We start from the raw sequence: 25,211 nt of genomic DNA, 5'->3' as shown, positions 1-25,211 counted from the left end.
ATTGTACTTTGCTCAAATTTATGATTTAATTTAAAAATGTATGACAATAACGTCTCGATCCGCAATCTGTCTTAACAGATTTGAAAGTATAAATAGACATTTCTCAGTAAAATTCACTTATGCTTAAATAAGTGTAGATTTTAATGAAAAAATTGCTATATCCTTACTTTAACGCTTTTATTTCAAGGAAATTTTAAAAAACTTTTACAGCTATAGTCAAATTTTGATGAGCAAATGTGACTTAGAAGTTGTTGACATTAAATACCTTTCCAAATACTTAAATGTTTTTTCAAAGAAATCGCAAAAGAATTTAATTTTACAATTTATATTTTACATTGTTGTCTTAGCGTATAAGTTGCATTAGAACTAATTACACCTTTTTTTTGTTTTCAGGCGAGGCATTATTGCTGCTGGGCCTATTATTGATTAAAGGGCCCATCAATGAGTTATGCAAACAGTTTGCAATGAAAAAATCAGACATGCTGTTAACAGTACATTTTCATAAATATTGTACAAAAACACGCACTGAATTAGTAACATTTTTACTGTTTGGAATTTATTTTGTTTGTGTAAGTCTAAGTAAAAAGTATAATATATATAAATCATTAAAAATGCATTTTCATTTAACACGACACCAGAACAATTGAGGATGACGTGGACAACTTTCTAAGAGCCACACGTGATTCTTCATCTTCCATGGAGTTCAACTTATCGATTTGTAGAAGATTTGAGTTTGAATCATGATCGTCGCTTTTATTTATTGAAAATAATCTTGACTGTGCATTAGGCTGACCTTTCACCTTTCGAAATTGCAGAAGTGACGGATTTTGAGATAAGATGATGTAAAGATGCCATCTGGTGATTACGCGAATCCTTCGAGCTTTCCACTCAGGTGACTGGCCATTTTCAATCAAAAATGTGGAGGAATCTAAACTCAATTTTAAAAAGATCTTGTAACGTTTTTTCTGAAAAACATAAGGTCAAATCAAAGGGTTTGTAAACCCTAATATAATCCAGGTTTTCTGTGAAATTGTTCTAAATGAGTGACACATTCCAGCTCATAAAATAGTAAGAAAAGTTAAATCAGTATAGATTATATACCGATGTAATTGCATAGATTATATACCAAGTATAGATTATATACCGATGTAATTGTAACTATCTTTAAAAAACCGCTTTCCGTTCGCCTCTAACAAAAGACGCACAAAACACTGTAAAACCGGATTAGCATGGTGATGCTCAAGAAGAATATAACCAACGTATGACATATAACCTAAAATGAGAATTGGAAATTTACTTTATGTAAAATAAGAAGATAAACGTGAAATGTACGCTTTATCATTTTATCGCATACAAGAAAAAAAAGACAACAATTAAACAGAACGCAAGCAGACTTTACCAGAATCCCAGTTGTCGTATGATCTTGGAAGAACACTTTTTTGTAACCTCTGGAAGAACAAAACTCCGAAAATAAGACCATATATCACACGAAGGAACGACGAAAATATCCCGATAAAGATGTTGAAATAAAAGAAAAAGAATGATGCGCCATGAAAGATCCTTCTAAACGATATTTATAAAAAAATGTTACAAATCAGTAAAAAAAATAAAATAGAGCATAGAACGATAAATATTATGGTCATAAACATCGCGAAGACTAACCCCGCGTAGCGGTTTTAATTCAGAATAATTCGGTAAATTTTTTTAAAAAAAAGTTGTTTTAAATACTTCTTCACCGGCCTCAATAAATAGAAACCGCCCTGCGAATTTCCAGATTTTCGTTTAGGATATTAAATAGCACATGTGTTATCAGAGGGGTTGCACTTTGACCTGGTTTCCAAAGATGACTCAGTTTCAATCTAAGCCAGAAAAAATCATGAACCTAACTTTATTTTGTCATTTAACTGACTTTAAATATTCGCACCATTATTAACTAATAAATACGTTTTATTTCTGTCATACAAGACTTTAAAACATCTTATTGTTGTATGACCAGTAATGCTTAAAAACATTTTAAATTCTTTTTTGAAAGACATGAAGCAGACACACATGGTTAATCAGTCTTATTAATAACTTCAACATCTTTAAATTATGATATTTAAGTACTAATTTAATACTAATATATATATATATATATATATATATATATATATATATATATATATATATATATATATATATATATATATATATATATACATATATATATATATATATATATATATATATATATATATATATATATATATATATATATATATATATATATATATATATATATATATATATATAATACTAATATGATGTAAATTAAGTACTAATATATTAAGTATTAATAAGATATTTAGTACTCATACTATTACTCATGAAACGTTTGAACCTTACATTCTTAATCAGACTTATTGCTGGTTTGCTTATGTTAATTGTAAAAAATAATAAATCTATCTCCATGATGTTTTTAGTTCAGTTACATTTGTATTAAAATGACTACATCATAACTTTACTTTTCAATCCAATTACAAAAATTTTAAATTATTTACTTTATGTAAACAAGTTAAGTGGTGTAGAAATTTTAAACTTTAGGTAAAGCTATAATTGAAGATCGCTGTAGAGTTTTCCTTTTCTGAGACGCTTTTTTTCAGATTGAAGCATTTTTTCTATAAAAGCTTGGCTGTATTTATATCTTCTAGAGAAATCTCTCTGCAATTGATATGAGTTTGCCTTTATGAAGAATTTGGAAAAACACAAAAATACTGATACAAATATTTAAAAATGGCTAAAAATGATGTAAATAACACTTTTGATGCTTTAATGAATTAGTAGATTTCTAAATGTTTGCTTCACTGAAATTAAAATGGTATATTTTGCATAATGCAAGTGATATCTGTCTTCACATCTATCATCAAAATATTGAAAAGTCTCCTCTTATTGTTTGGCAAACAACTTACTGTGTGGCACTGTATTACAAATAACCAAATTCATGTGATTTTTTTTGCACCAAATAATATAATAATTTATGATAAATATTTATAAAAAATTGTAAGATAATTCAAAATACAGAATTAACTGATTTATCAGATAAATCAGATAAATTTTATACAAACGCATGACCTTAAACATATAAATAAATAAAGATCATTAAAAAAAATCCATTATCCATCCAAAACAAAACATTAAAAAAATCCATTATTAATCCATCCAAAACAAAAAATGATATACTTTATTTTATAAGAATATTTGTAAATTGATAAATCAAAGTCATTTTTGTTGATTAAAAATGAAAACCCATACAATATTTTTTTATTTTAAATAATTCACTTTCATAATAATTTGCTTGAAAATTTCGAAAAATTGTATTACAAGGTTATTCTAAAGGCTTTCCCCAAATTTTTTTGCTCCTAGGTTTTAATAGGTTAAGGAACTTTTTGTTTTATAAACTTAATTAAAATGGCAACCAAACCAAAGATAGTACAATGCTTTTATCTTTCAGTAAACTTTCAAAATCTAAATATGCTTCATAATAATCGTACGATTATTTACACATACTACACTGGTAAAACATTTTTATATAACCAAATTTAAATTAAAAGGTCAAAAAAATACATGAAGTTCATAGGGTTTTTATGCAGACCATATTTGGTCTAAGAGCAGTAAGTGGGGGACAACTAAAATGTTTAGACATTTTTTTGCGAAAAAAAATACATTTTGGATACCTATTATCAACTGCTAAGGTATATTTTTCAATTAACAAAATAAATCCAGCAAGTAACAGAACATCCACAACCTAAATATTTGAAACCATAACAGAGACTTTGGGCATAAAATTAGTTTCGCAGAATGCCCATAATTTACCCCCAAAACATAATTTAACTTTCTCTAAGGCTGCTGATTTAAGAATAAACAGATCATAAAAGCATCCATTAAAAAATGGCAGCAGAGACATACTTCATTTAAAAAAATAATTCTAAATTGATAAGCACAAGTCATTTTTGTTGATTAAAAATAAAAATCCATGCAACATTTTTTTACTTTAAATAATCCACTTTCATAATAACTTGCATGATAATTTTTAAAAATTACATTACAAGGTTATTCTATAGGCTTTCCCCAAATGCTTTTACTCCCCAAAAAAAAAAAATTTTTAGGTACCTATTATCAACTGCTAAGGTATCTTTCTCAATTAACAAAACAAATCTAGCAAGTAATTTTTGAAGAACTACAACAAGTAACCCAATAACAATTGTGGGCCTAAATAAAAGAATTTAGAATCACTTCATCTTTCTTTTTCATTTTTCTGTTATGTACTTTCATGGCTAAACAAAAGGAAATAAAACAAGATAAGCTGACATACCAAATAGAGATGATTTGATTCAGAAGAAAGGACTTTTCTTTTATTGAAAGTGGGAGAAATATCTGTGTTGTGATGATCAAAAGGACAGCAAAAAACAGTAAGTTAATAATCAAGAAACCTAAATGATTGATAAAAATTACAATGGTAAAAACAAAAGATTTAGTTTTAAAAATAGTTTTAAAGACTTACCCCAAATTGAATAGGCAACCTGATACCCAGCAAACTTCATGCTTGCAACCTAAAAGTAGTTTATAATAGCTAAGTTATTCTTATTCTAATAATTAAAAACATAATATTATAAATTTTTTTTAATCAAAACTACTACACATCTACTAAAAGTGATAAACTTGCATATGATTATTGCATAACAGTTCTTTATTTTTACATTTAAAAACTTAATGCAACAAAGTTTATTTAATCAAAATTAAAGTATGTATATACATTACTTAATTTTCATTATATTAACTTAATGAATTCAAGATAAACAAAATGGAGATTTCATATTGATTTATATTTCATTATATAATAACTAAATAGTCAAAATAATTATAATCAAATTATAAGAGAAAATTGTTAACAAGATGTGCTTTAATGTGTGGTTAGTTAGTCATCAATGTTGCTCAAGCTGTATACCTACAGTTGGGCATACAGCTTGAGCAACATTTCCTATGTCACCTTTTTTATAAATTCAAGATAAACAAAATGGAGCTTTCATGAAGATTTCTGAAGTAATAAAATTTAATAAGTTGGCAGTCAATGAAAGAATTTTAGATTCAGAACATAAAGAAACTGCTGTTAAAGAGCTACTAACTAGCAAATATTATCATAAAAACAAAGATTATTTTATAAGAAAAATCTCCTACTCAAACTCAGACTAAGCAAAACAAAAAGTGACAAAAATGCAGACTTGTTTTATTGTAAGTTTAATATTGGTTGTTTTCATTGCATAAGAATTAAATCAGTAGAGCTTGACATTGTCACACCAGTCCTCAAAGATGTTGTTATTGATATCCAAGATATGTCACTTTACACAAGTTTAACATACAGAGGACATAAAACATTTAGAAAATCAATACACATTTTTTAAATTAAGGAACAGAGTTTGGCCTTTGTGTTTCTTAGTACTTTACCAAGCATAGAATTCATTTACCCAAGAAGAAATATACAAGTAAGTTGAACAATTCAAGATATCTCAGAAGAAATAAAGCACAAATATGGCCTTTGGCTTTAAATGAAATCATGTACAAAGGATTTACATTAACAGTCCATTTACAAAAGTTTAAAATATTTGATAAACTTAGTGCCAAGCACAACATGAATTATTCATTTTAAAAGTCTATCATCATTCCAGATAAATGGTAAAAAGAATCTAATGATTTAAGATTTGTTTTATAAACAACTTAAGCTTACAGCATACAAATATTGAGACTTTGCTAACTTTTTCTTTATTACTACAATTTGTGACCTTTGTCTATTCCAAACTGAAGCCTTATAGTGCTGTTGACAATCAGGTTGCAGATACTGCAGTGAAGAAAATAAGAGGACATATGGTAGTTCCGAAAACTTGTGGTATTTTTAAGTTTATGCTGAATAATGAAAAAGAGGCTGAGATTACGACTCTGAAAATACCACCAATAAAAACTGATCTTAGAAGAGTTGATTAAAAAATAGTTGAAGATTTTTTCAGATTTTTTTACAAAAAAATTTAAACAATTTGTTCATAAAATTTATGCAACTTTTTTTTACTTATAATCCAGCTACAAGATTTTTTTGTTTACCAAAGACTCAAACTAAGTTTCAAAAAAGCTTCAAACTGACTTCAACTTTTTTCTTTGAAACTAAAAAAAAAACGTTTCAGTTATTGAAAGAATGGAATAATTGTATTCTGTAATTTTTTTTTTTTTTTAAAAAAACCTTATAAAGCTTTTTTTATTGCATGCTCTTTTAGTTAACATTAAAATAAAATTAGTTTAAAAAATGAAAAATAAAAGGATTCTTACCATAAGATCAGTAGGAGTTGTCAAGTCAAGTTTTCTTTTGTGAAGTGAGTCAGGTAAAAATGACCAGTTACCTTTTCTTAAACTTAAGATGTGGAACCTTAACATTTAAAACAAAAAATCTCAAAACAAAATCAAACTTTTAAATTCTAACATTTAACTTTACTTTTTATATGTTGTGAGATTAATGAAAAGTTTTTGTGATAGCTCCCATACATTATCTCAAAACAAAATCAAATTTTTTATTTCAAACTTTTACCGTTATTTTTTATATTTAGACCTATAAAGTTGTATAATCAAGACAACTATATTTCCTTTATGGTTATATATATATGTATTTTTTTCTCTTTCACTGCTTATATGCAGTTGTACAATTTATATACATTTTTAGGATTCTCTAGGGCGTAGTATAAAATATCTTACACAATTGTTGTGGCATAAGTACAATAATTAACTTGCAACATAATTTCAATAATTAACTGCAATAAATATAACAATAAGCTATTACAACATTCACTGTCAATCAGTGCTTCTCCTACAAAGATGCTCACATGCACAATTCATATTGGAAGCGCCATTAAATGCTCAAGAGAACAGCTGGGGCTGGCGAGTCCTGATTTGCACATCCCTGTTGCAAATCTCACAATATGGCCAATATTTTGACATCAAAAACATCTTACTCCCCCATAAATACTTTGTTTCTTTGAAAAAAAGTGTCAGGCAACATACCCAGCCTTATGGCAGTTGTAGCAGTTAAAACTGTTAGAGGATGTAGATAATCTATTAATGTTTTTATTGATATCAGAAATCGTTGTTGAAATACATTCCTCTTTTGTTGGTTCCGAAAAAACAACTCTTGCTTGGTTTAACACATCCTGCAAGTTGGTCCTAAATAGTTTTACTTGCGCTTGTAACTGCTTTGAAGTTTCACCTGGCAATCTAGTTATAAACACTCACTGCAGTAAGTCTTCACTTTCAAGTTTTACCAGCCTTATAAACTGACACAAACTGGCACATTGACAGATTCACCTTCATTCCACCTCCAATCACTGAATAGCTTATAGGCTTCAAAACTATCCACTGCAAATGCATCCAATAAAACTTTTTCAATTTCCATGGTAGAGGTTTTCCTGCTATCGCTAAGTTGCCCATATAAGGAGAATGCACTTCCTTCAAGAAATAACGGAATTATTAAATACATATCACCCATCTTTTGTAGCTCTCTGATCAGTTTAACTTTTTTTCAGCCGTATAACATCATTACCAGATTCATCAAAATTTTCAATGATTTTTGTTAAGGGTGTCATACAGAAATAGTTTATAATCACCTATCATAATAATGCACCTATATCTTTTATGGCTATATAATTTTTTACATTTTTTGTAATTTTTGCAATTGTTGTAACATAAGTACAATAATTACAACATTACGCAAAATTGCTACTAAACTTAATCCCTAAACTTTTTTACAAAATAAGATAGTACAGGAAAAATTTAAGCCCACTCATTATACTTTAAATTTCAGTGAATTATTAGTGAATTAACGAGTGCACCTGAACTTTCTTGCACTACTGCATATGTAAAAATATAAATATGTCATGCCAAAAGCTTTGCAGTTTTAAATGCATAAAAAAATGAATTTAAATGGACTTTAAAACTCAATTTATCTTAAATAACTGACACAGAAATTTGTACTTTATTTGTTAGTATTTTTACTAACAGAAAAACCAAACAACAATGCTTTATCTGAAGATCAGCTGAAGATCAATAGTAATCTACTCTAGTTTTTAATCTTAGAATGCAACTGCTGTCAGTTTATCATTAGCTTCAATGGTGTTCTTAATAGCTATTTTGATATACTTGACAAAATTGTTGACAAACAAATATTAGCCACTCTTTGGTAATATTATTATATTGTATGGATGAACATCAAAAACCATGAATAAGTGCAACTAGTGTATATTGCATGCATTGTATACACTGTGGTGTATTGCAGCTGTTTTATCCAACTTACTTCCTGATAGAATAGCACTAGTAATAATTTTGATAACCAACACTGAGATCACTAATGCTTTTGTAAAATACACAAGAACATCTGTAAGATATCAGTGGTTCTTGCATACTAATTAATCTTCACCCTGTAAAATTTGAACAGCCATATAGATTTTACTGATCTTCTAAAGTCTGAAAATCTGCAGAACAATAGCTTGAGCCATAAAAAAGGTATACAATTGGACAGAAACAGTTTCATACAGCATTTTTTAGGCCACCCTAATAAATCATCAAGAAAAAAAAATAAAATGGTAGCTTTTTTTTATAATTTCAATTCTTAAAGTTTTTTAATTTAAAAAATCTAAATGTGTTACCTGTACCACTTTAAAGAATTAACCATAACAAAGAAAAATAAACCAACTGAAAGGAATACAGACAGCCATATTGAAACTAAAATAAAAATTATAAAGGTTCAAATGTATCAACAATTTGGTATCTTTTTGAAAACCTGTAGGGAAATATCACTGCTGATACTTACTTTTTGTGCAAACTATAAAACGATTAATTGAACCAATAGAAAAGCCAAAAAAATCATGAATACTTTTCTTCCCAGCATCATCGAAGAAGCCTTCTTTATCATTAAAACCAAATATTATCTCATAGATTGACAACATACCTATCAATAGCTGCATAATAACAAATAATGACATCAATGTCCTCACAAATTTGCTTTTTAATTAAAATAAAGATAAGTTAATGAAAAGTAAAAATATTTATACACTTCTTAATCATATTTAGAATTTTAATATTTATTTCTAAACTCAATAATATTATTCTGTAATCAGTCAAACAAAATTTTCATACTATATAAATGGCCAAAGAAGATACAAATGCTGTTGATAATATTCTCAAAGAATACTTGAACTCTAAAAACAAAAATCAAAGGTGTTACCATCAAGCTTTAATGCAAAATCAATATTCTATACAACTACACTTCTGTGGCATTAAACTTTCTTAACCCTTCCCAAACACTATAACCTCCATATTAATTACCAACAAACATCAATAATAGAAATAAAGATAAGCAAACTGATATTATTTCACCTCTTGCATATTTATACCTGGTTTGTTTTCATAAAGCAGTGACTTAAGCTTCAATTTTATTTGCTTAGCTCGAGACTTATCACCAACACTTCTAAAAGCCCAAATTAACAGTTAAAACAAACACAACTCACTGATGCATTTTATATTTGGCCAATATTTGGTAATTTTTAAAAATGAAAGTAATAACTCTGATTTTTATCATTAAAATATTATGTACATCTAGTATAAATAATCTACATCTAGTATAAATAATTATCAATCTCTCTTAGCTTTTTCAAACACTTGAAGTTTTTTCATCATCACTTTTATAAAAGATTTATTACAATATTTAAATTACAACAAAAATTGTTGAAAAGAATTGCTGAAAAAATATTCGACTTATTACTTAATGTACTTTAAAAATGTATAGAAGTTTCTCTGGCCATTTTCTTTGCAATACATCAGTAGAAAAAAGGCGTATTTAGTACTTACTGATCATCAGCAACCATTGGTTTGCTTTTCAAAAGTTTAGTTATATGCTTGTACATATATTCATTTTTCCAGTTTGTATGTTCCACTTGCATCCATCTCAAATCCTCGAAAGAAAGTTTATATATTGAATTGCAAATATAAGACTAAAATATAAAAAAAAATATTTAGAAGTGCAGAAAATGTAATTACCTTCCTTTTCTCTTTAAATATTAATCTGGACTTAATTGTCTTTAAAACCATTACAAAAAACTTTATTATTAACAGCAAAAGACAGATATACTTTGGTAGATCCATTAACATGTAAAATATTCCAAATCCCTTAAAAAAAGTGACTTTTTTTAAAACTATTCTTAAAACAGCCAGAAGATTTAAACTTAACCAGAAGAATTGTAATAAAAAAAAACTTTTTAATAAAAAAAACATGCTTACATTTACGTTAAACATTACTTGAAAATCTTTCCAACAATTTGATATTAAAGAAACCTTTAGATCTATCTCATATACAAACCTAAATTCATCAAGATTTATTAATCAGGGAGTCTTTAAAGATGTAAATCAAAATCATGGCTAATAACACAATCAGAAAATCAAAATCATGGCTAATAATACAATCAGAAAATCAAAATCATGGCTAATAATACAATCAGAAAATCCAAATCATGTTTAATAATACAATCAGAAAACCAAAATCCAAAAACTTAAGTTAAACATTTTTTGCAAAAAACTTTTTGGTTGTAAATAAAGCATCTTTCAATTAATTGCAATTTACTAACTGTAATAAGAAAACATTTAGAAAAATTTTAACCAGATTCTTTTTTACGATATCTCATTTTTTCTATAAAATATCCAGTAAAACATAATAAATATTAGAAAATGTAAGGAAATAGTATGAATTATAACATAACGTTATTTAAAGTATATTATCAGATAATACAAAATACTTAGAAAATGTAATGAAATTGTATGAATTATAACATAATGTTATTTAAAATACATTATCAGATAATACAAAATACAATTATAGTAACTTGGGGTGGTAAGTTAATTGGTATTTTAAATTAATTGATTAACGATTAACATTTGCAAAATTAATCAATAAATTTTTGATTAATTTTAAAAAATGTATTTTTACAAGTTACAAAAAGTATATTACTACTCATAAAGGTTTTGCTTCTCTTTTTTCGTAAGATATGATCTTAAAAAAACATAAGTTATTAATAGTGTCATCATTTAAACTTGTTCATAACTTAGTAATAAACAGACCAGCAGCACTAAAACTTCTTTCCGCTTCTATAGAAGCTGGGGGAAGACTTAGCATGTCTTTTCTTAAGAGCATGGCCTTTTTCCAGTGCTTTCATGTACTGCCATTTCACATTTAATACAAGCCAAAATTTTTTGAGGGGATGAATTACAAGTTATTCCTTTAGCTCTTCCTATTGATAAAGTTGTAGGTGATAGAATTTCTGCTAGTTCTTCAGCTTTAGTTGCTTTTCTCATTGGTTCCATATTTTGAAGTGGATTTCAACTCAGATGCTACATCTAATTCACAATTCCTTTGGTTATCCTCATGTAGAAATAAGCTTACATATATTTCTCTTCCTGTTTTAGCAATTTGATTTTTGTTTGGGTACTTTAAAAGATTACCTGGTGATTCTGAATCTGACTTATAGTCACCCAGATTATCTAAATAGCAAAGGAAACCATTAATATTACAACATCTTCTTTTATTAATTCTCTCAGAGACAAAAGTAAATAAATTTTGACCTATATTAGTATTTTGATCTTTAAGATTTTTTAGTAAAAATAATAAAATTTTTTCAGATTTTATCAGATTACAGTCTCTATTTCCCAATGCTATAACACTTAGCTCTACAATATGAAGAGCCTGAACAACATCAGAGATCTGTTTTATTTCTTCTTCTTTTAAAATCAACTCAGTTCTGGATATATCCACAAGAGCTTTTTCAATAACACTTTTCAATCCCAAGAATCATTTTAACATACTGATTAGAGATTTCCATCTTATTTTATTATCCAGAATAAGCTTAAGCTATTTTCCTAAATCACCTTTACAAATGTTTTAAAGAATATCATTTTTAGGCGGTGATTTTCTAAACATCTTGACTGTTTTATGAACCTTTGATATAAGAATACGACAGTCCTCATTAAACTGGGTTCCCTTATCAACAGAACTATTATTTTCTTCATTCCAGCATTCTTCATTTTTATCATCCTCATCATTGATTAGTTCTTCTGAAGTTGTTTTAATTGCTGAATTTTTTTTCCTTTAAAGAATATCACATTTGGTGGATAACTCCCATTTCTTGTCCAATTTTTCTTCATAACTGAAGTACTATTAGTGAAAAATCCAAAGATATCAATTGTTAAATTTAATTCAAATTCTTTCACTTTTTCAGTAACAATAATAACTGCTCTTTCTGAAGACATTGAACCATTTATTCTAATGATTGCAAGACCATAGTGACTGTTGTCTAAACAATGTACATTAAGACACAAGTATCTTCTAGTTCCACCTGAAGCCCACTCATCAAGAGAAATTGAAAACCTTTCTCCTTTTAATTTTTTTTACTGAAGCTTGTGATTAATTTTTAATTTCATTGAGTTTGCATAGCTCATAACAATTGCCTTTTTAGGATGTCGATCATCAGGGATTTTTAGTCCTTCAGCTTTCCAGTCATTTTTAATATCTTTACTACTGACCAAAGTTCCAAAAGAGATACGGTCTACAGTTGTTAAACGAGCTGATACCTCTTCAGCTTTGTTACCTATTTTATTAAAGTAGGCAGCAGAAATTGGCTGCATAGTTTTTGATGTTTTTAAAAAAATTTGGTTGGCAAAATTTTATGTTTGTGCTCTAAATGATATAAAAAACTTGAAGTTGATGAATGGAATTTAAGTTCAACTGAAAGAATGTGGAATTGTCATTATTTTGAATGTTGAATTGTCATAATAATTTCATAAAAAAATGCTTCTAAACTTCAGAACGAATTTTTTTAGACAACCTTGTAAATGGCTACAAGGTCATTTGTACTGCTGCATCAAAAATATATTATTTGTCTACATTTCACAGCGGTACAAGATAAAAGTTGGTTGTCAAAAAACGCCTAATTTTTTTTATTTTTAAAACAACATTAAAAATTAAAACACTTAAAACAATTTTTAAAATTATTCATTTGATCGTTTGGAAATTAAAAGATTAACAATTAATTTTTTTTAATCGAGTAATTGTTAATCGGTTACCACCCCTAAAAAAAATACACAAGATGACTCACCATAATAAGGACAAAAAAAGGCCAATCAAGCCACCAACAAATTGATTCTTTAGGCTTTGACAAATAAGAAATGGGGCTCCAGACACAGAAATTAAAGCAGAAAACACCAACTTAATCAACACTAAAAGTAATAGTAAAACTTTATTTAAACTCAAAACTTACTTAAATAAAGTCTCTTGAATAAACTTTACTTAATAATCTAAAGAGTGCTTTTAAATCTTACAGTCATGTTTTATAAAAAAACAAAAGCAGTTTTTTTACAGAAACATGGGATGAGTTTATTATGGGGATTTTCAATGAATTCACAAAAGTTTCAATTAAATTTGACAGTTTTGCTCATTTTTATAACTACAGCACTTATGGCGTAATGTTTTTAATTCAATCATAATTTAGGTAATGAACACAAAATGATGTAAATTTAAAAAATCAGTTTATTTTCTAAACAGCATGTTACATTTATATTTTTACTACACTTAATCTCTGTAAGATACCATTTTTACTTTACCTGAAAGATAAATTGGAAACAAAGATATCTGTTTCGCTATATTTACCCCAACAATGTCAGTATAATCAGAGAAAATAACAGAAAAACATGTTGATACAGTTAAGCCAAATGACAGAGTATAACCAAAGCGATTCTCATAAGAGTCAAGCATGTTAACAGGTCTAAAATATCATTTATATCGTATAACAGTCTGCAAACTTCAAAAGTTGAACAATAAATTGATAAAATTGTACTCAGTAAACAAAAAATTTTTGCTCAATTCATACATAAGACAGCCTGGGCGACCCCAACAAAATGATCTTCCTAAAAACTTTCTTTTAGTGAAAAACATCATCATGATCATGAAGATATACTAAAAAACAAAAACACCACTTTCACTTGTTAAACAAAACAATAAAAAAAAAATTACAAATATGAATCTTACAGCTAATGAACAGATAACAGCAAAAACATTTGCATTCAATCCAACAAGATCACAGAGAGGAGGATTGGCAAGATAAAAACTGGAAAACAAAGAAACATTCCTATATGCATAAACACATAGGTGGAGGTGCATAGATGCATTGATGAATAAAAGCATCTATGCATACACATATCTACATACAAATATCCATGCATGCATGCATGCATCCATCCATCCATACATACATACATACATACATACATACATACATACATACATACATACATACATACATACATACATACATACATACATACATACATACATACATACATACATACATACATACATACATACATACATACATACATACATACATACATACATACATACATACATACATACATACATACATACATACATACATACATACATACATATTAGCAGTAGAAGTAATTGTAATAAAAGTAACAATACTAATAATGATAACTATATTCAATTATTTTACTTACCAAGAAGAAAATACCTTTCTCATAATAGCATCTGATTGCAAACTATCTTTGATGGTAGCAGTAATATTTGAAACGCATGGCTGGGTGGTGTTAAAAAAGTCTGAAATATCATTCTGTTCAATACCAGTTGATTTAGCAATATCTTGAATTTGGTTACTACTTATTGAGTTAAAATATTCCAACAGATCACTTGGTAGACCATAGATGTTCAAATAACCTTTTTGGTTAAGTTTTGATGCAATAAAAGAAATGCTCTTTGGAGTCAGCATGTCTATTCAAATATTTAAATAACTTTTGACATTGAGACAAATATTTTAATTACTAAAAACTTTTGGGTTTTAAAATAATGGTTAAAAACATTAGTAAGAAAAATAAAATAAAATAATTGTTTGTTTCTCTATTATGAAGATGCTAAAACTGATAATGCTGTAAATGTAGCATTATGATATATGAAAACTTCGTCTATTTTAAAACATTATTGACATTGACATGAACTTAAATCATAAATTATATACAGCATATAAACAGGAGAACTCGGATTGTAGAAAATATTTATACCATCGCCGATTATAATAATTTTTTACAACTGTTATTTTATTTAGCTGAATTAGGAGCATAACTTTTATTAAAGCTTAAGTTAAAAGCTGAGCATTTTTTATTTAAAATATTTTTGGTAAAAAATATTGACTTTAAACTCAATATTTTTAATATTGAGTTTTAAAGTCAATATTTTTTACCAAAAAATATTATAAACTTTTAGCTGTGTAACAATGACTAAATAGAAGCTTTATCGATTGTACACCATGGGATACTTTAACTAAATGGTTTGAGGACATTTTTGGAAGATGAAAATGGTAACAATTACATATATTTAGTAGAAACCATTGAATCATTTTGTTATTAGACATTTAGTGGAACATTTGGAAAAATCGCATCCACAGTCGTACGGTGGGAACCGTCGTGCGACTTGTCCGGTGTATTATGAGATTTTTACTCCCACTTTTTTTTTACTCCCCAGTAAAAATCTAATATGAAATTTTTACAGCGGAGTAAAAAACGCGTATGAGATTTTTACTTTAGATGTTTTTACCTTTATGTTTATATAGCGCTATTAAAAGTTAAACTTTTAATAATAACTTTATTGTTAACTAAAATTTTAAGTTACATATAGTAGCAAACAACTTTTTAAAAATAATTTATTTCCTACATCTCAATATAAGGAATTAAAATCATAATGGAAGTAAAAATTGTTTTATTATTTTAATTAAAACGGATTAAGTACGCACGTATCTGTAAAATTTATATTCTATTCCCGATAGTGATAAATTTGTTTTAAACTTACATAACATAAATAAATTTGTTTTAAACTTTAAATTTAAACTTAATATTAAATGAGTTTTTTTCCCCTTGACAGCCTTGAAAAAACGATATTTAAATTGTTGTGGAAAGTAGTGCGATAAAACCCATACCTTACCATAAATATGGGCACAAATGCTAGGATTATTGATTATTATATTAGGCGTTGTGAATAAAAATGAGCAATTGCTTTTGCTATGTGTTTTCGGAGCAATTGCTGCACTTTACGTAAAAGTAATTGCTCCTAAAACACATAGCAAAAGCAATTGCTCATTTTTATTCACACCGCCTATTATATTTCATATCTCGGAAAGAAAATATTAACAAATAAATTATTATAATTTATTTGTTAGGTCCTAGAAATTAAAGCAAATAAATTTAAATTATTCAAGGAACTTTGGCACTGTCAATATATATATATATACATGATAACTATTCTTTACTAACTGCTATTTACTATTAAAGGTTTGCTGACTGCAATATATATATATATATATATATATATATATATATATATATATATATATATATATATATATATATATATTGCAGTCAGCAAACCTTTATGTCCAATAAATTAATGTCCAAACCTTGTATGTCCAATAAATAACAAAAGAGGAAGAGACATAACTATAAGGTACCGTTTTGAATTACTAATATGCATCAAAAACGATTCTAGAACTCGTTATTTTAATCAAATAAAATTTGTAAAAGATATCCAAAACTATTTATATAAAAAATTAACTCAAGATGATTATATATCTGTCGAAAATGTTACCGAAAAATCCCGAGAAAAAATGTCTGTTAAATCTAAATATCGTCTGATCAAAAAATTTAATATCTTGAAAAATATAAGTTTAAAAGAAAAAGCTGAGACTCCTTCATTTCTTAAAGATGTTGTATTAAACCTATGTGAAACGGAAATACCTGAAAACCACAGAAATCTTTTAGAACTAGGACCTAAATTTGTTCCAACTATACAAAATATACCCTATTTAGACATTATTTCAATAACAGAATCCACTGCGTTAAAACTAGAGTATTGCAACAAAATTGAGAGTTCACAAGACTTACGCAGAAACGTGTTGAGGCAACTTAAAATCCTTAAACCACAAAAAAACAATAACTTAAATTATAAACAGAGGGAAGCATTAAAACAAATAAAAGAGGACAGAAACATTGATATATACTCTTTTGGTTAAGGAGCAGGCTTTGTTAGAATAGAACACAACAAAGCCATTGACAAAATTCGTCAAGAGATTGGCAAAACAAAGATAATTAAAGAGGACCCTACCATTACATTTGCTACTAAAATTAGAACTTACCTATCAAAATTGAATAAAAAAGGGCGATTTACCAAAAAAGAATATGAAAGTCTTTACCCAAGCGACCCAGTACCGCCACGTATGTATAGTGTAATTAAAGCGCACAAACCGGAAAAATCATACCCTATGCGATTAGTAGTTTCAACCATCGGGACACCAAGTTATGGAATATCACAATATCTAATAAATATATTTTTACCAATCTTAGATAAAAACATAACTAAGTTAAAAAATTCGTCAACTTTTGTAAAAACAGCTAAACTTTGGAATATATCAAATGATGAAATACAAGTATCTTATGACGTTGTCAATTTATATCCATCAATTCCTCTGGGAGAGGCTACAAAAATTCTTCTGGATATGTTAGAGCACTTCCCAAATTTAAATAACTGACAAAACTAAGCGTTTCAGAAATAAAATCACTAATGGAACTGTGTTTATATAAATGTTATTTTTTATGGAATGAAGAAATTCACGAACTTGTAGATTCAGGTCCAATAGGACTTTCACTCATGGTAGTACTTGCGGAAGGTTTCCTGCAATTTTTTGAAAATAAAGCAATCAACATTGCGCTTCATTCTAATCCACCGTTAGAAATAAAATCGTTTTTCAGGTACGTAGATGATAGCCACGCAAGATTTACAAATAAAGAAAATGCCATCCGTTTTCAACAAATATTAAACAGTCAACATCATGCCATCAAATACACAATTGAATTGGAAGATGAAAACAAAAGATTAAATTTTTTAGACATCCAAATAACAAATAATCAAAAAGGTAAATATAAAAAAAGCAATAACAAATATTCAGGTTAAGCCCAATTCAAACCACGATCCAAAAATCTTAGAAGGAATATTTAAAGGATCTATTCATAGAGCTTTATCAATTTGCTCTGAAAAATTTTTAAATAAAGAAATCGATTTCCTAATAAATGTGTTTGCTGAAAATGGATACGAAAAGAAGAAATTAAAAGACCTTGCAAATATTGTTATAAAAAAACGGCACTCAAATAATGAAATAGTTTTATCTAACAACAAAGCAACTATGCCAACTATATCACTACCGTGGATCCCAGAATTATCACCAAAACTTCGAAAAATCTTTAGGAAAGCAGGTTACAGGGCAGTCTTTAAATCCAGTGTAAATCTTAAATCTTTGCTAACTTCGCGCAACAAAACAAAACTACCATCAAATAGCCATCCCGGAGTATACCTTATAGAATGCGAGTGTAAAAAAAAATACATCGGCGAAACAAAAATGAAAATAGCGACAAGAACAAAACAACACCAAAAAATGTTTTTGAAGAAAAATTAGAACAATCTGCAATTGGCCATCATAAAATTAAATGTTCATGTAATATAAAATGGGATCAAGTAAAGACGCTAAAAGTAGAACCCAAAAAGTTTGAAAGAAAAGTTCGAGAGGCAATCGAAATTCAGTTCAACAAATGCGGACCTAAAAATGGAGGTATGAATTTAGATGACGGTCAATATGTAAAAACGCAATTCTGGACGCCATACTTTTTATACCTACGTAATATTAAAGAAGCCCAATTAAAGCGAAGTTTAAAGAAGCCATTAAAAAGTGACATTACCGTTAAAGTTTGTTTGTAATTTAATTTAATAAATAATTTGTAATTAAAGCTGAAGATGCTAGTATCAATAACCTAGCGAAAATTTCTTAGATAAAATAAAAAATTAGTATTGAGAGAATTCGTATTTATTGAAGTTCATATATTAAATATATATATATATATATATATATATATATATATATATATATATATATATATATATATATATATATATATATATATATATATTGCAGTCAGCAAACCTTTAATAGTAAATAGCAGTTATATAGAAATAAGTAAATCAAAAATATTTATACAAATCATATATTTTAAAGTTATGAAGAGGATGATATTATCATTAATATGGGTACACATGTCTTACAACTTTTTCTCTTATAATTTCATAACTGCTTTCACTGCCTGTAATGATATAAGATATTGCCCTAAAAAAGCAATTACCATTGCCTCTGGTACTGTCTAGTTGTTTTGGACATGAAAGTAGATTAATATCTGCAGTAAATACATTTTTGGTAATACCAATTCCAAATTTTTCAGAAATAGAAGTTCTCATTTCAATAGTTGCATATTTTCCAATCTTATCAATAGAAATTTGCATATTCATTTGATTGAATGTGATTTCTTGTTTACCATCAGTTATTTTTTCATTATACAAACATAACTTTGTCAAGTTGTACTTTGTTTTTAAAACTTGACCCTTTAGATTTTTCAAGGTACAGTTATTTGTGCTTGAAATGGATGTTACAATGTATGGTCCAGTCCAAGGCTTTACAAGTTTCCCGCCTTTTCTACCATCACGTCTACTATTGCTTAGCAACACTTTTTTATTTATGCTAATTTCAAAATTTGGAGCAATTCTCCTGTCGTAATCAAATTTTTGCCTTTTTCGAGATTTTTCTATATTTTGATAGGCTTCATCAAAAAGTTCATTCTTCATTTTATTCATTGCATGAAAGGTTTCTGAAATTATTTTTTTTGTTGGAGGAATCATCATTGCTAAGACATTATCATCATTAAAATCAATTAAATTGCAATTTAAATCAATAGGAAGAACTGCTTCCCTTTGGTAAAGCAATGAAAATGGTGAAAACCCAGTAGACTAATGTTTTCTAACTCTCAATGAAAACAAAACACTATCAATAATATATGGCCATTCCAGAGCAGCCTCATCCAGCACCTTTACTAATGTATGTTTAATTGTTTGAGGATGATATGCACTCGTAATTCTTTGAATTGTTCCTGTTTTTGAGTAAAGTTCTTTAGAAATTTCATTTACAAACTCATGACTCTGGTCATTTATTTGAATTTCAAAACAACCATGTCGACATATCTGTTTATACAAAAAAAAAACCCACAGTTCTAGCAGTTTTATCAGTAAGTGCTTCTGCTTCAACCCATTTACTGAAGTAGTCGACTAATACGACCAGATATTTATAGCCATTAACTTCTGGTAGTTGTGTTAAGTCAATTCCTACTTGCTTCATATTACCTTTTTGGAATTAAAACATTTTGTAGCAATGGTTTTGACTGAAGTTTCCTGTTTTTCGACTTTTGACATTGTTCACATTTGGAAACATAGGTTATAATATCTTTTATCATTGCATACCAAAAAAATCTACTTTGAATGTGATGTGTAGTGTTATTAATACCTGTATGACCAGATAAAGCTTTGGACTCAACAAAGACATCGTTTCCTTCATGAACAAGCTTTATTATGTTTTGTTGTTCATCTCTGCTCCAAATAACTTTTCTCTAAAAAAAAGCTATAAACCATAAATATAATGAGAATAAAAACTACAAAGTTTTTTAGTGTTTATCTAGTTGTAAATTTTCGTGTTTATCTGGTAACTAGGTTCTAGTTATAACAGGATAGAAATGACAAAATTGTTTAAAACATTTTGAAATAATAGAATACCTTTGCAGCTTTATTTAAATGATATAGCTCATTATTATGAACTATAAATGGCTTTCTTTGTCTTCTAAAATTGGCTTTATCACCTTTATTTAAAACTTCTTTTGGATACGTTTTATATTTTAAATAACTAAATATATCAGCAAATCTGGCGTGCATGTCTTGTTTATTTGGAATTTCGCTAAAATTAATTAATTTGTAAAAATCTCATAAAGAGAGTAAAAATCTCATACACGTTTTTTACTACCGCGGTAAAAATTTCATATTAGATTTTTCCTGGGGAGTAAAAAAAAAGTGGGAGTAAAAATCTCATACTACACCGGTGCACAGTGCACAACGAGTCCGTCGTAGTGTAAAAAAAAAATTTCGTAAAAATGAAAAAATGATTCCCACAATCTATTAGGCACTATCCAGCTAAGAAAATGTGAAAGTTTCAAAAAGTTTGGATCGTCCAAGAAAAAGTTATCACGTTCTGAGATTGTACCTTATAAAATGGCTTAGAAAGGCCAAAAAAGACAGTTTTTCTGGATTAACAAGACTTAGACCATCAAGAGATTCCTGCTGAGATACGGTCTCTTGAAAAGATTACTTGATTTTTTTACGGTCTTGAAACGTACAAAAAATTCAGATATACCGTTTTGTAGAGCGTTTTGTAGTTTTGTAATCTTCTCTGTTCTTTAGAATCCTAAAGTTATTGAAGAAAATGATTCTGATACAGATTGTTTATGAACATTTAACACTTCAATAATTCTTTTATTATTTACCATTTGAAGATTTGCTTCAACATTTCTGTGATTTGTAAAAAGTGTTTATCGAAAGGTACAAAAAAATGTTTTTGATTAAATCAAATTTTAAAGCATTTCGAAAGTTCGAAATTTCGAACAAACTTTGGCTAAATGTAGGACCTAGTCTACTACATAAGCCAATGACAATTTTTTTTAGAAAAATTTTTTGTGTCTTAAGAATGGGCTTCTATCAAGATTTTAGTTGAAAACGAGCTTTATTTTGTTTGTTTGTTTTTTTTTTAATTCAGACGGTGCTAACCGACAAAATTGTTCAAAACTATATCCGTAAATCAGAATAGCTTCTATCCGGACAAAAAAGTTTCTATCCGGACAGAAAAGTGGGAAAATAAAAAATTAACATTAAACTCGACGTTTTTTTCTTCTTACACCCTTTTTCCCTTTATCTTCATTTTGAGTTTTCTGGCAATATTTTCTAAAGATATTTTTTGACACTGTGCTTTGATCATAAGATCTTTAAAAAAGTCCCCAATACTGATATTTTTTATTTCTTTAATCATAAATTTGGTTGAAAAACTAAAAGATTTCACCAGATTCCATGGAAGTTTTAACATTTTCCCAGTGATAAGTATATATGAAAGCAGGAAAAAAAAACAGTTGCCCGAACTTTCCCCAATTCAATATACAACCTTTTAAAAAAATTCAAATGCAAAATTTCATGTCAATTATTTTTCACACATTTTTCACACTACATTAGCACTACAGTGGTAATTTTTCTTAAAACTCAAAAGCTAACATTCAAAAACTCATTCTCAAACAAGTAATGTTAAATTTCAAACTTCAAAAAATAAAAGTTGCTTGATTTGACTGCCTACTGCCTGTATTAAAGGTTTAAAAATAAAACTTGTCTACAAAATAACGAATAGTAGTAATTGCTTACATTCATCATGAAAATACATTTAGTTTCTATCATTCAAGAGTTAGGAATTAATCATTATGATTAACTTGACACTCTTCTACTTGAGAAACGCTGTTCTTCTTTCTTCTCACTGGTTAGTCGTGGAGTAGCACTCCATGACTCTTGTACCAAATCATCATTTTGTCAGTATGTTAAACAAGTAGTAACTAGAGACAAACATTTATCTGGAGCTATAGAAAAATCTGTTCTCTCAACTTCATCTGCTTCACCAAAAAGAATTATATGTTTCTGTCATCCTCAAGGAAGACATTCTCTTCCAGTGCATCTTGGACCATCCTTAACATCAAAAAAACAAAATTACCATTTACTTACTGCACAAGTCCTTGTTCAAGTGCAAGTTAAAACTGACCTCTCCGACTTAAAAACTCAAAAATTGGCATCAACTTTTATCAAAACCTCTAAAACAAGAATAGGTAACTAAGTTTCCAATTAACTTTCAAAAAGTTGGTCAAACTTTATCAGAAAATTTTATAGTTTCATAAATTTCAAGTGAGTCTGGAATAAAAGTTATTGTTCATTATCAAAATTTGAAAGAAATTCTTGAAAAAGTTGCTGAGAATAAAAAAATTGCTTTCAGCTCTATTGCGAAATTAGGGATAGACGGTGGTGGAGGTTTTCTTAAATTCTGCCTCGGCATTGTATCAAAAGAATCAGCATCTAAAGCACATTTATCTTAAAAAGGCTTCTAACTAAAAACAGTCTCAAAGACCTGTGTAAAGGAACAGCTCTTGGTAGAAATTTTTGACGATCTCTCTGAGACATGTGAGAAGGTTGGGATTATGCTTGATCTTGTCAAAGCTAATGAAGTCCAATATTTGCTTTCATGTGATATGAAATTAGCAAATATTGTTTGAGGAGTTAAATCACATTTAAGTATGCATCTATGCTGTTAGTGTGATATTGGTTGAAAAAGTCTTCACCTAACTGGCTCACCCTGAGCAGTTGAATCCTTAAAGATATGCCACAAAGCATTCATTGATTCTAGGGCTTATGTGAAAAATACTGAACTCTTCAAAAATCTCGTTCATTCTCCTATTCTCTCATCAAACTGTGAAAAATCTTTTGTTCTTCATTTGATACCCCCCATGGAACTACACTTGATGATAGGAGTAAATCACCTTTTATCTCTTCAAACCATTTAGATAAATCTCCCCAAGTTTCTTAAAGAAACTTGTGCAGATTTGTCTAAATGGCTTGAATAGATAAAAGCCGCGACACACTTTATCATTTAAAACTATCTTTTTGATTAAAAACTGAGATTGGAAACGTGAAACAGGAGAAATAAAATTGTTAAATAGCAAATGTTTTGAAATAAATTTACCACACTTTTGCTCAGTATGACCTCCTTCAGCTTCAAGTTGACTCCGGAATCTAGAGCTTTTGGCGTAGATGTAGTTTATAGACATCTAACTACACTTTTTCTCGAGAGGAGTCTTTTAAAGGTTGTAGTCAGGGCGTTTTAAGATTTTTCTTCATCACAAAACTTTGAGATGAAGAAAAATCTTAAAACGTCCTGACTCAAAATATTATTTTTAAATGTGTACTTCATGTGCTCTGGACTGCCTAAATGATATAGAAATCAAATAACCTGCTTCTCATTTTGCATCATAACCTTGTATACAAAACGATGCCCAAAATTATGGACTTGCATAAATCCATAAAATAAAGGATGTTTTTATAGCTTGAGCTTTTTAAAAATCCTTTATTTTTTTAGAAGACTCAATTTTGGTTAAGATTGATTATCTTTTAATCTTTTTTTCAAGGGATTAAAAGTTAACCTTGTATAATGTTCATAATTACCTCCTTCATCGCCTTGATTAATACCCATGTAAACATGAAGATCCTTCAGCCGACCAATGATATATTATATATACTAGATGTCTAACTTGCGGGATTTTATTGGACGAAAAGTGAAACCGCTTTTTTGTTTACAAATTGAATCCGCCATTTTTAATAAGGGCAAAAGCTATATCCGATGTGCGAAATAAAAGTTAGAAATACATGTTTTTGCCCGAATTAGAAATGGCTTCCACGGTTTCGCTTTTCGGATCGAAGTTAGACATCTAGTATATATAGTATATAATTGCAGCCGACGGCGCACATTTATTGTTTTCATTTTGACTTTCTTTTACGAAAAAGGAACCAGCTTTTGATTATTTCATCAGACAACTTTTTTCTACTCTTTTATTTACTCATCGAGTTGATATTCTTGCTGTAAGAAGTCGATCGCGCTTTGCAGGTTGCAAAAATGCGATCGTTAAGGTTTGTAGTTGATTTCCGTTGCACACTACATTTTTTGTTACCGTTTACTTTCTTTTCAGTTATTTTAAAGTCATCTCTCTCGAAGAAATAATAGCTTTCCTAGGAAATATGCATCAACGCTTTTTGTATTTTTATGTAAAAAGGTTTTCCTCAAAAACATTAACAAGAAATTGTAAACTATTCTACTCAAATAACAAAAGTGTATATTTTTGTGGTCGGTGTCGTATTATTAGGAGTGGTATTGACTTTATATCACGCTTTTACTATGTTTTGGTTGGAGAACTTTAAAATATTAAGGGTTCCTGTCATACAATCGATATTTTCTGAGCTTCAGAGCAGTGAAAAGGCCTTTCCTTTTTCCAAAGAATTGAAAAGCTAGAATTAAATTTGCATATGTCCATAGACAACTTGCTCT

General features: G+C 28.2%; 1 protein-coding gene across 8 annotated transcripts; it reads right to left on the bottom strand.

The window, feature by feature from the left end:
• Positions 1-480: 480 nt before the first annotated feature.
• Positions 481-24,515, bottom strand: LOC149893400 (stimulated by retinoic acid gene 6 protein-like). 8 transcript variants are annotated; one of them, XM_090076982.1, is made up of 21 exons: positions 24,335-24,515; positions 22,496-22,810; positions 14,629-14,899; positions 14,138-14,216; positions 13,980-14,065; positions 13,714-13,874; positions 13,209-13,329; positions 10,345-10,423; positions 10,105-10,233; positions 9,916-10,019; positions 9,462-9,535; positions 9,205-9,266; positions 8,879-9,026; positions 8,715-8,790; positions 6,352-6,448; positions 4,541-4,589; positions 4,352-4,469; positions 4,150-4,248; positions 1,400-1,563; positions 1,145-1,273; positions 481-928 (listed from the first exon to the last, which is right to left on the bottom strand). In XM_090076982.1, exons 2-21 carry the CDS (start codon positions 22,512-22,514, stop codon positions 624-626), a joined length of 2,370 nt encoding a protein of 789 aa, XP_089933108.1. In that variant the 5' UTR covers positions 22,515-22,810; positions 24,335-24,515; the 3' UTR covers positions 481-623. The 8 variants fall into 8 exon arrangements, 6 of the variants coding, with proteins under 6 accessions (XP_089933108.1, XP_089933109.1, XP_089933110.1 ...); XR_016449390.1 differs by lacking the exon at positions 6,352-6,448; XM_090076983.1 differs by lacking the exons at positions 14,138-14,216; positions 22,496-22,810; positions 24,335-24,515 and having other exon boundaries at positions 14,629-14,932.
• Between the last annotated feature and the right edge of the window lie 696 nt (positions 24,516-25,211).

The sequence above is a fragment of the Hydra viridissima genome, unplaced genomic scaffold (assembly GCF_058129835.1).
Source record: "Hydra viridissima isolate aposymbiotic clone 2 unplaced genomic scaffold, HvirCarnegie_v1 scaffold_1, whole genome shotgun sequence".
NCBI classification, from domain to species: Eukaryota; Metazoa; Cnidaria; class Hydrozoa; order Anthoathecata; family Hydridae; genus Hydra; species Hydra viridissima.
This window is presented reverse-complemented; position numbering and strand designations above follow the sequence as displayed.

What these genes read in the sequence shown, in the direction of transcription:
- LOC149893400 (XM_090076982.1), bottom strand. An exon ending in AAGTAATGTTTAACGTAAAT is followed by an intron (nt 10,234 to 10,344) that starts GTAAGCATGTTT and finishes ACTTTTTTTAAG; the next exon opens with GGATTTGGAATATTTTACAT. An exon ending in TATTTAAAGAGAAAAGGAAG is followed by an intron (nt 10,020 to 10,104) that starts GTAATTACATTT and finishes CTTTCTTTCGAG; the next exon opens with GATTTGAGATGGATGCAAGT.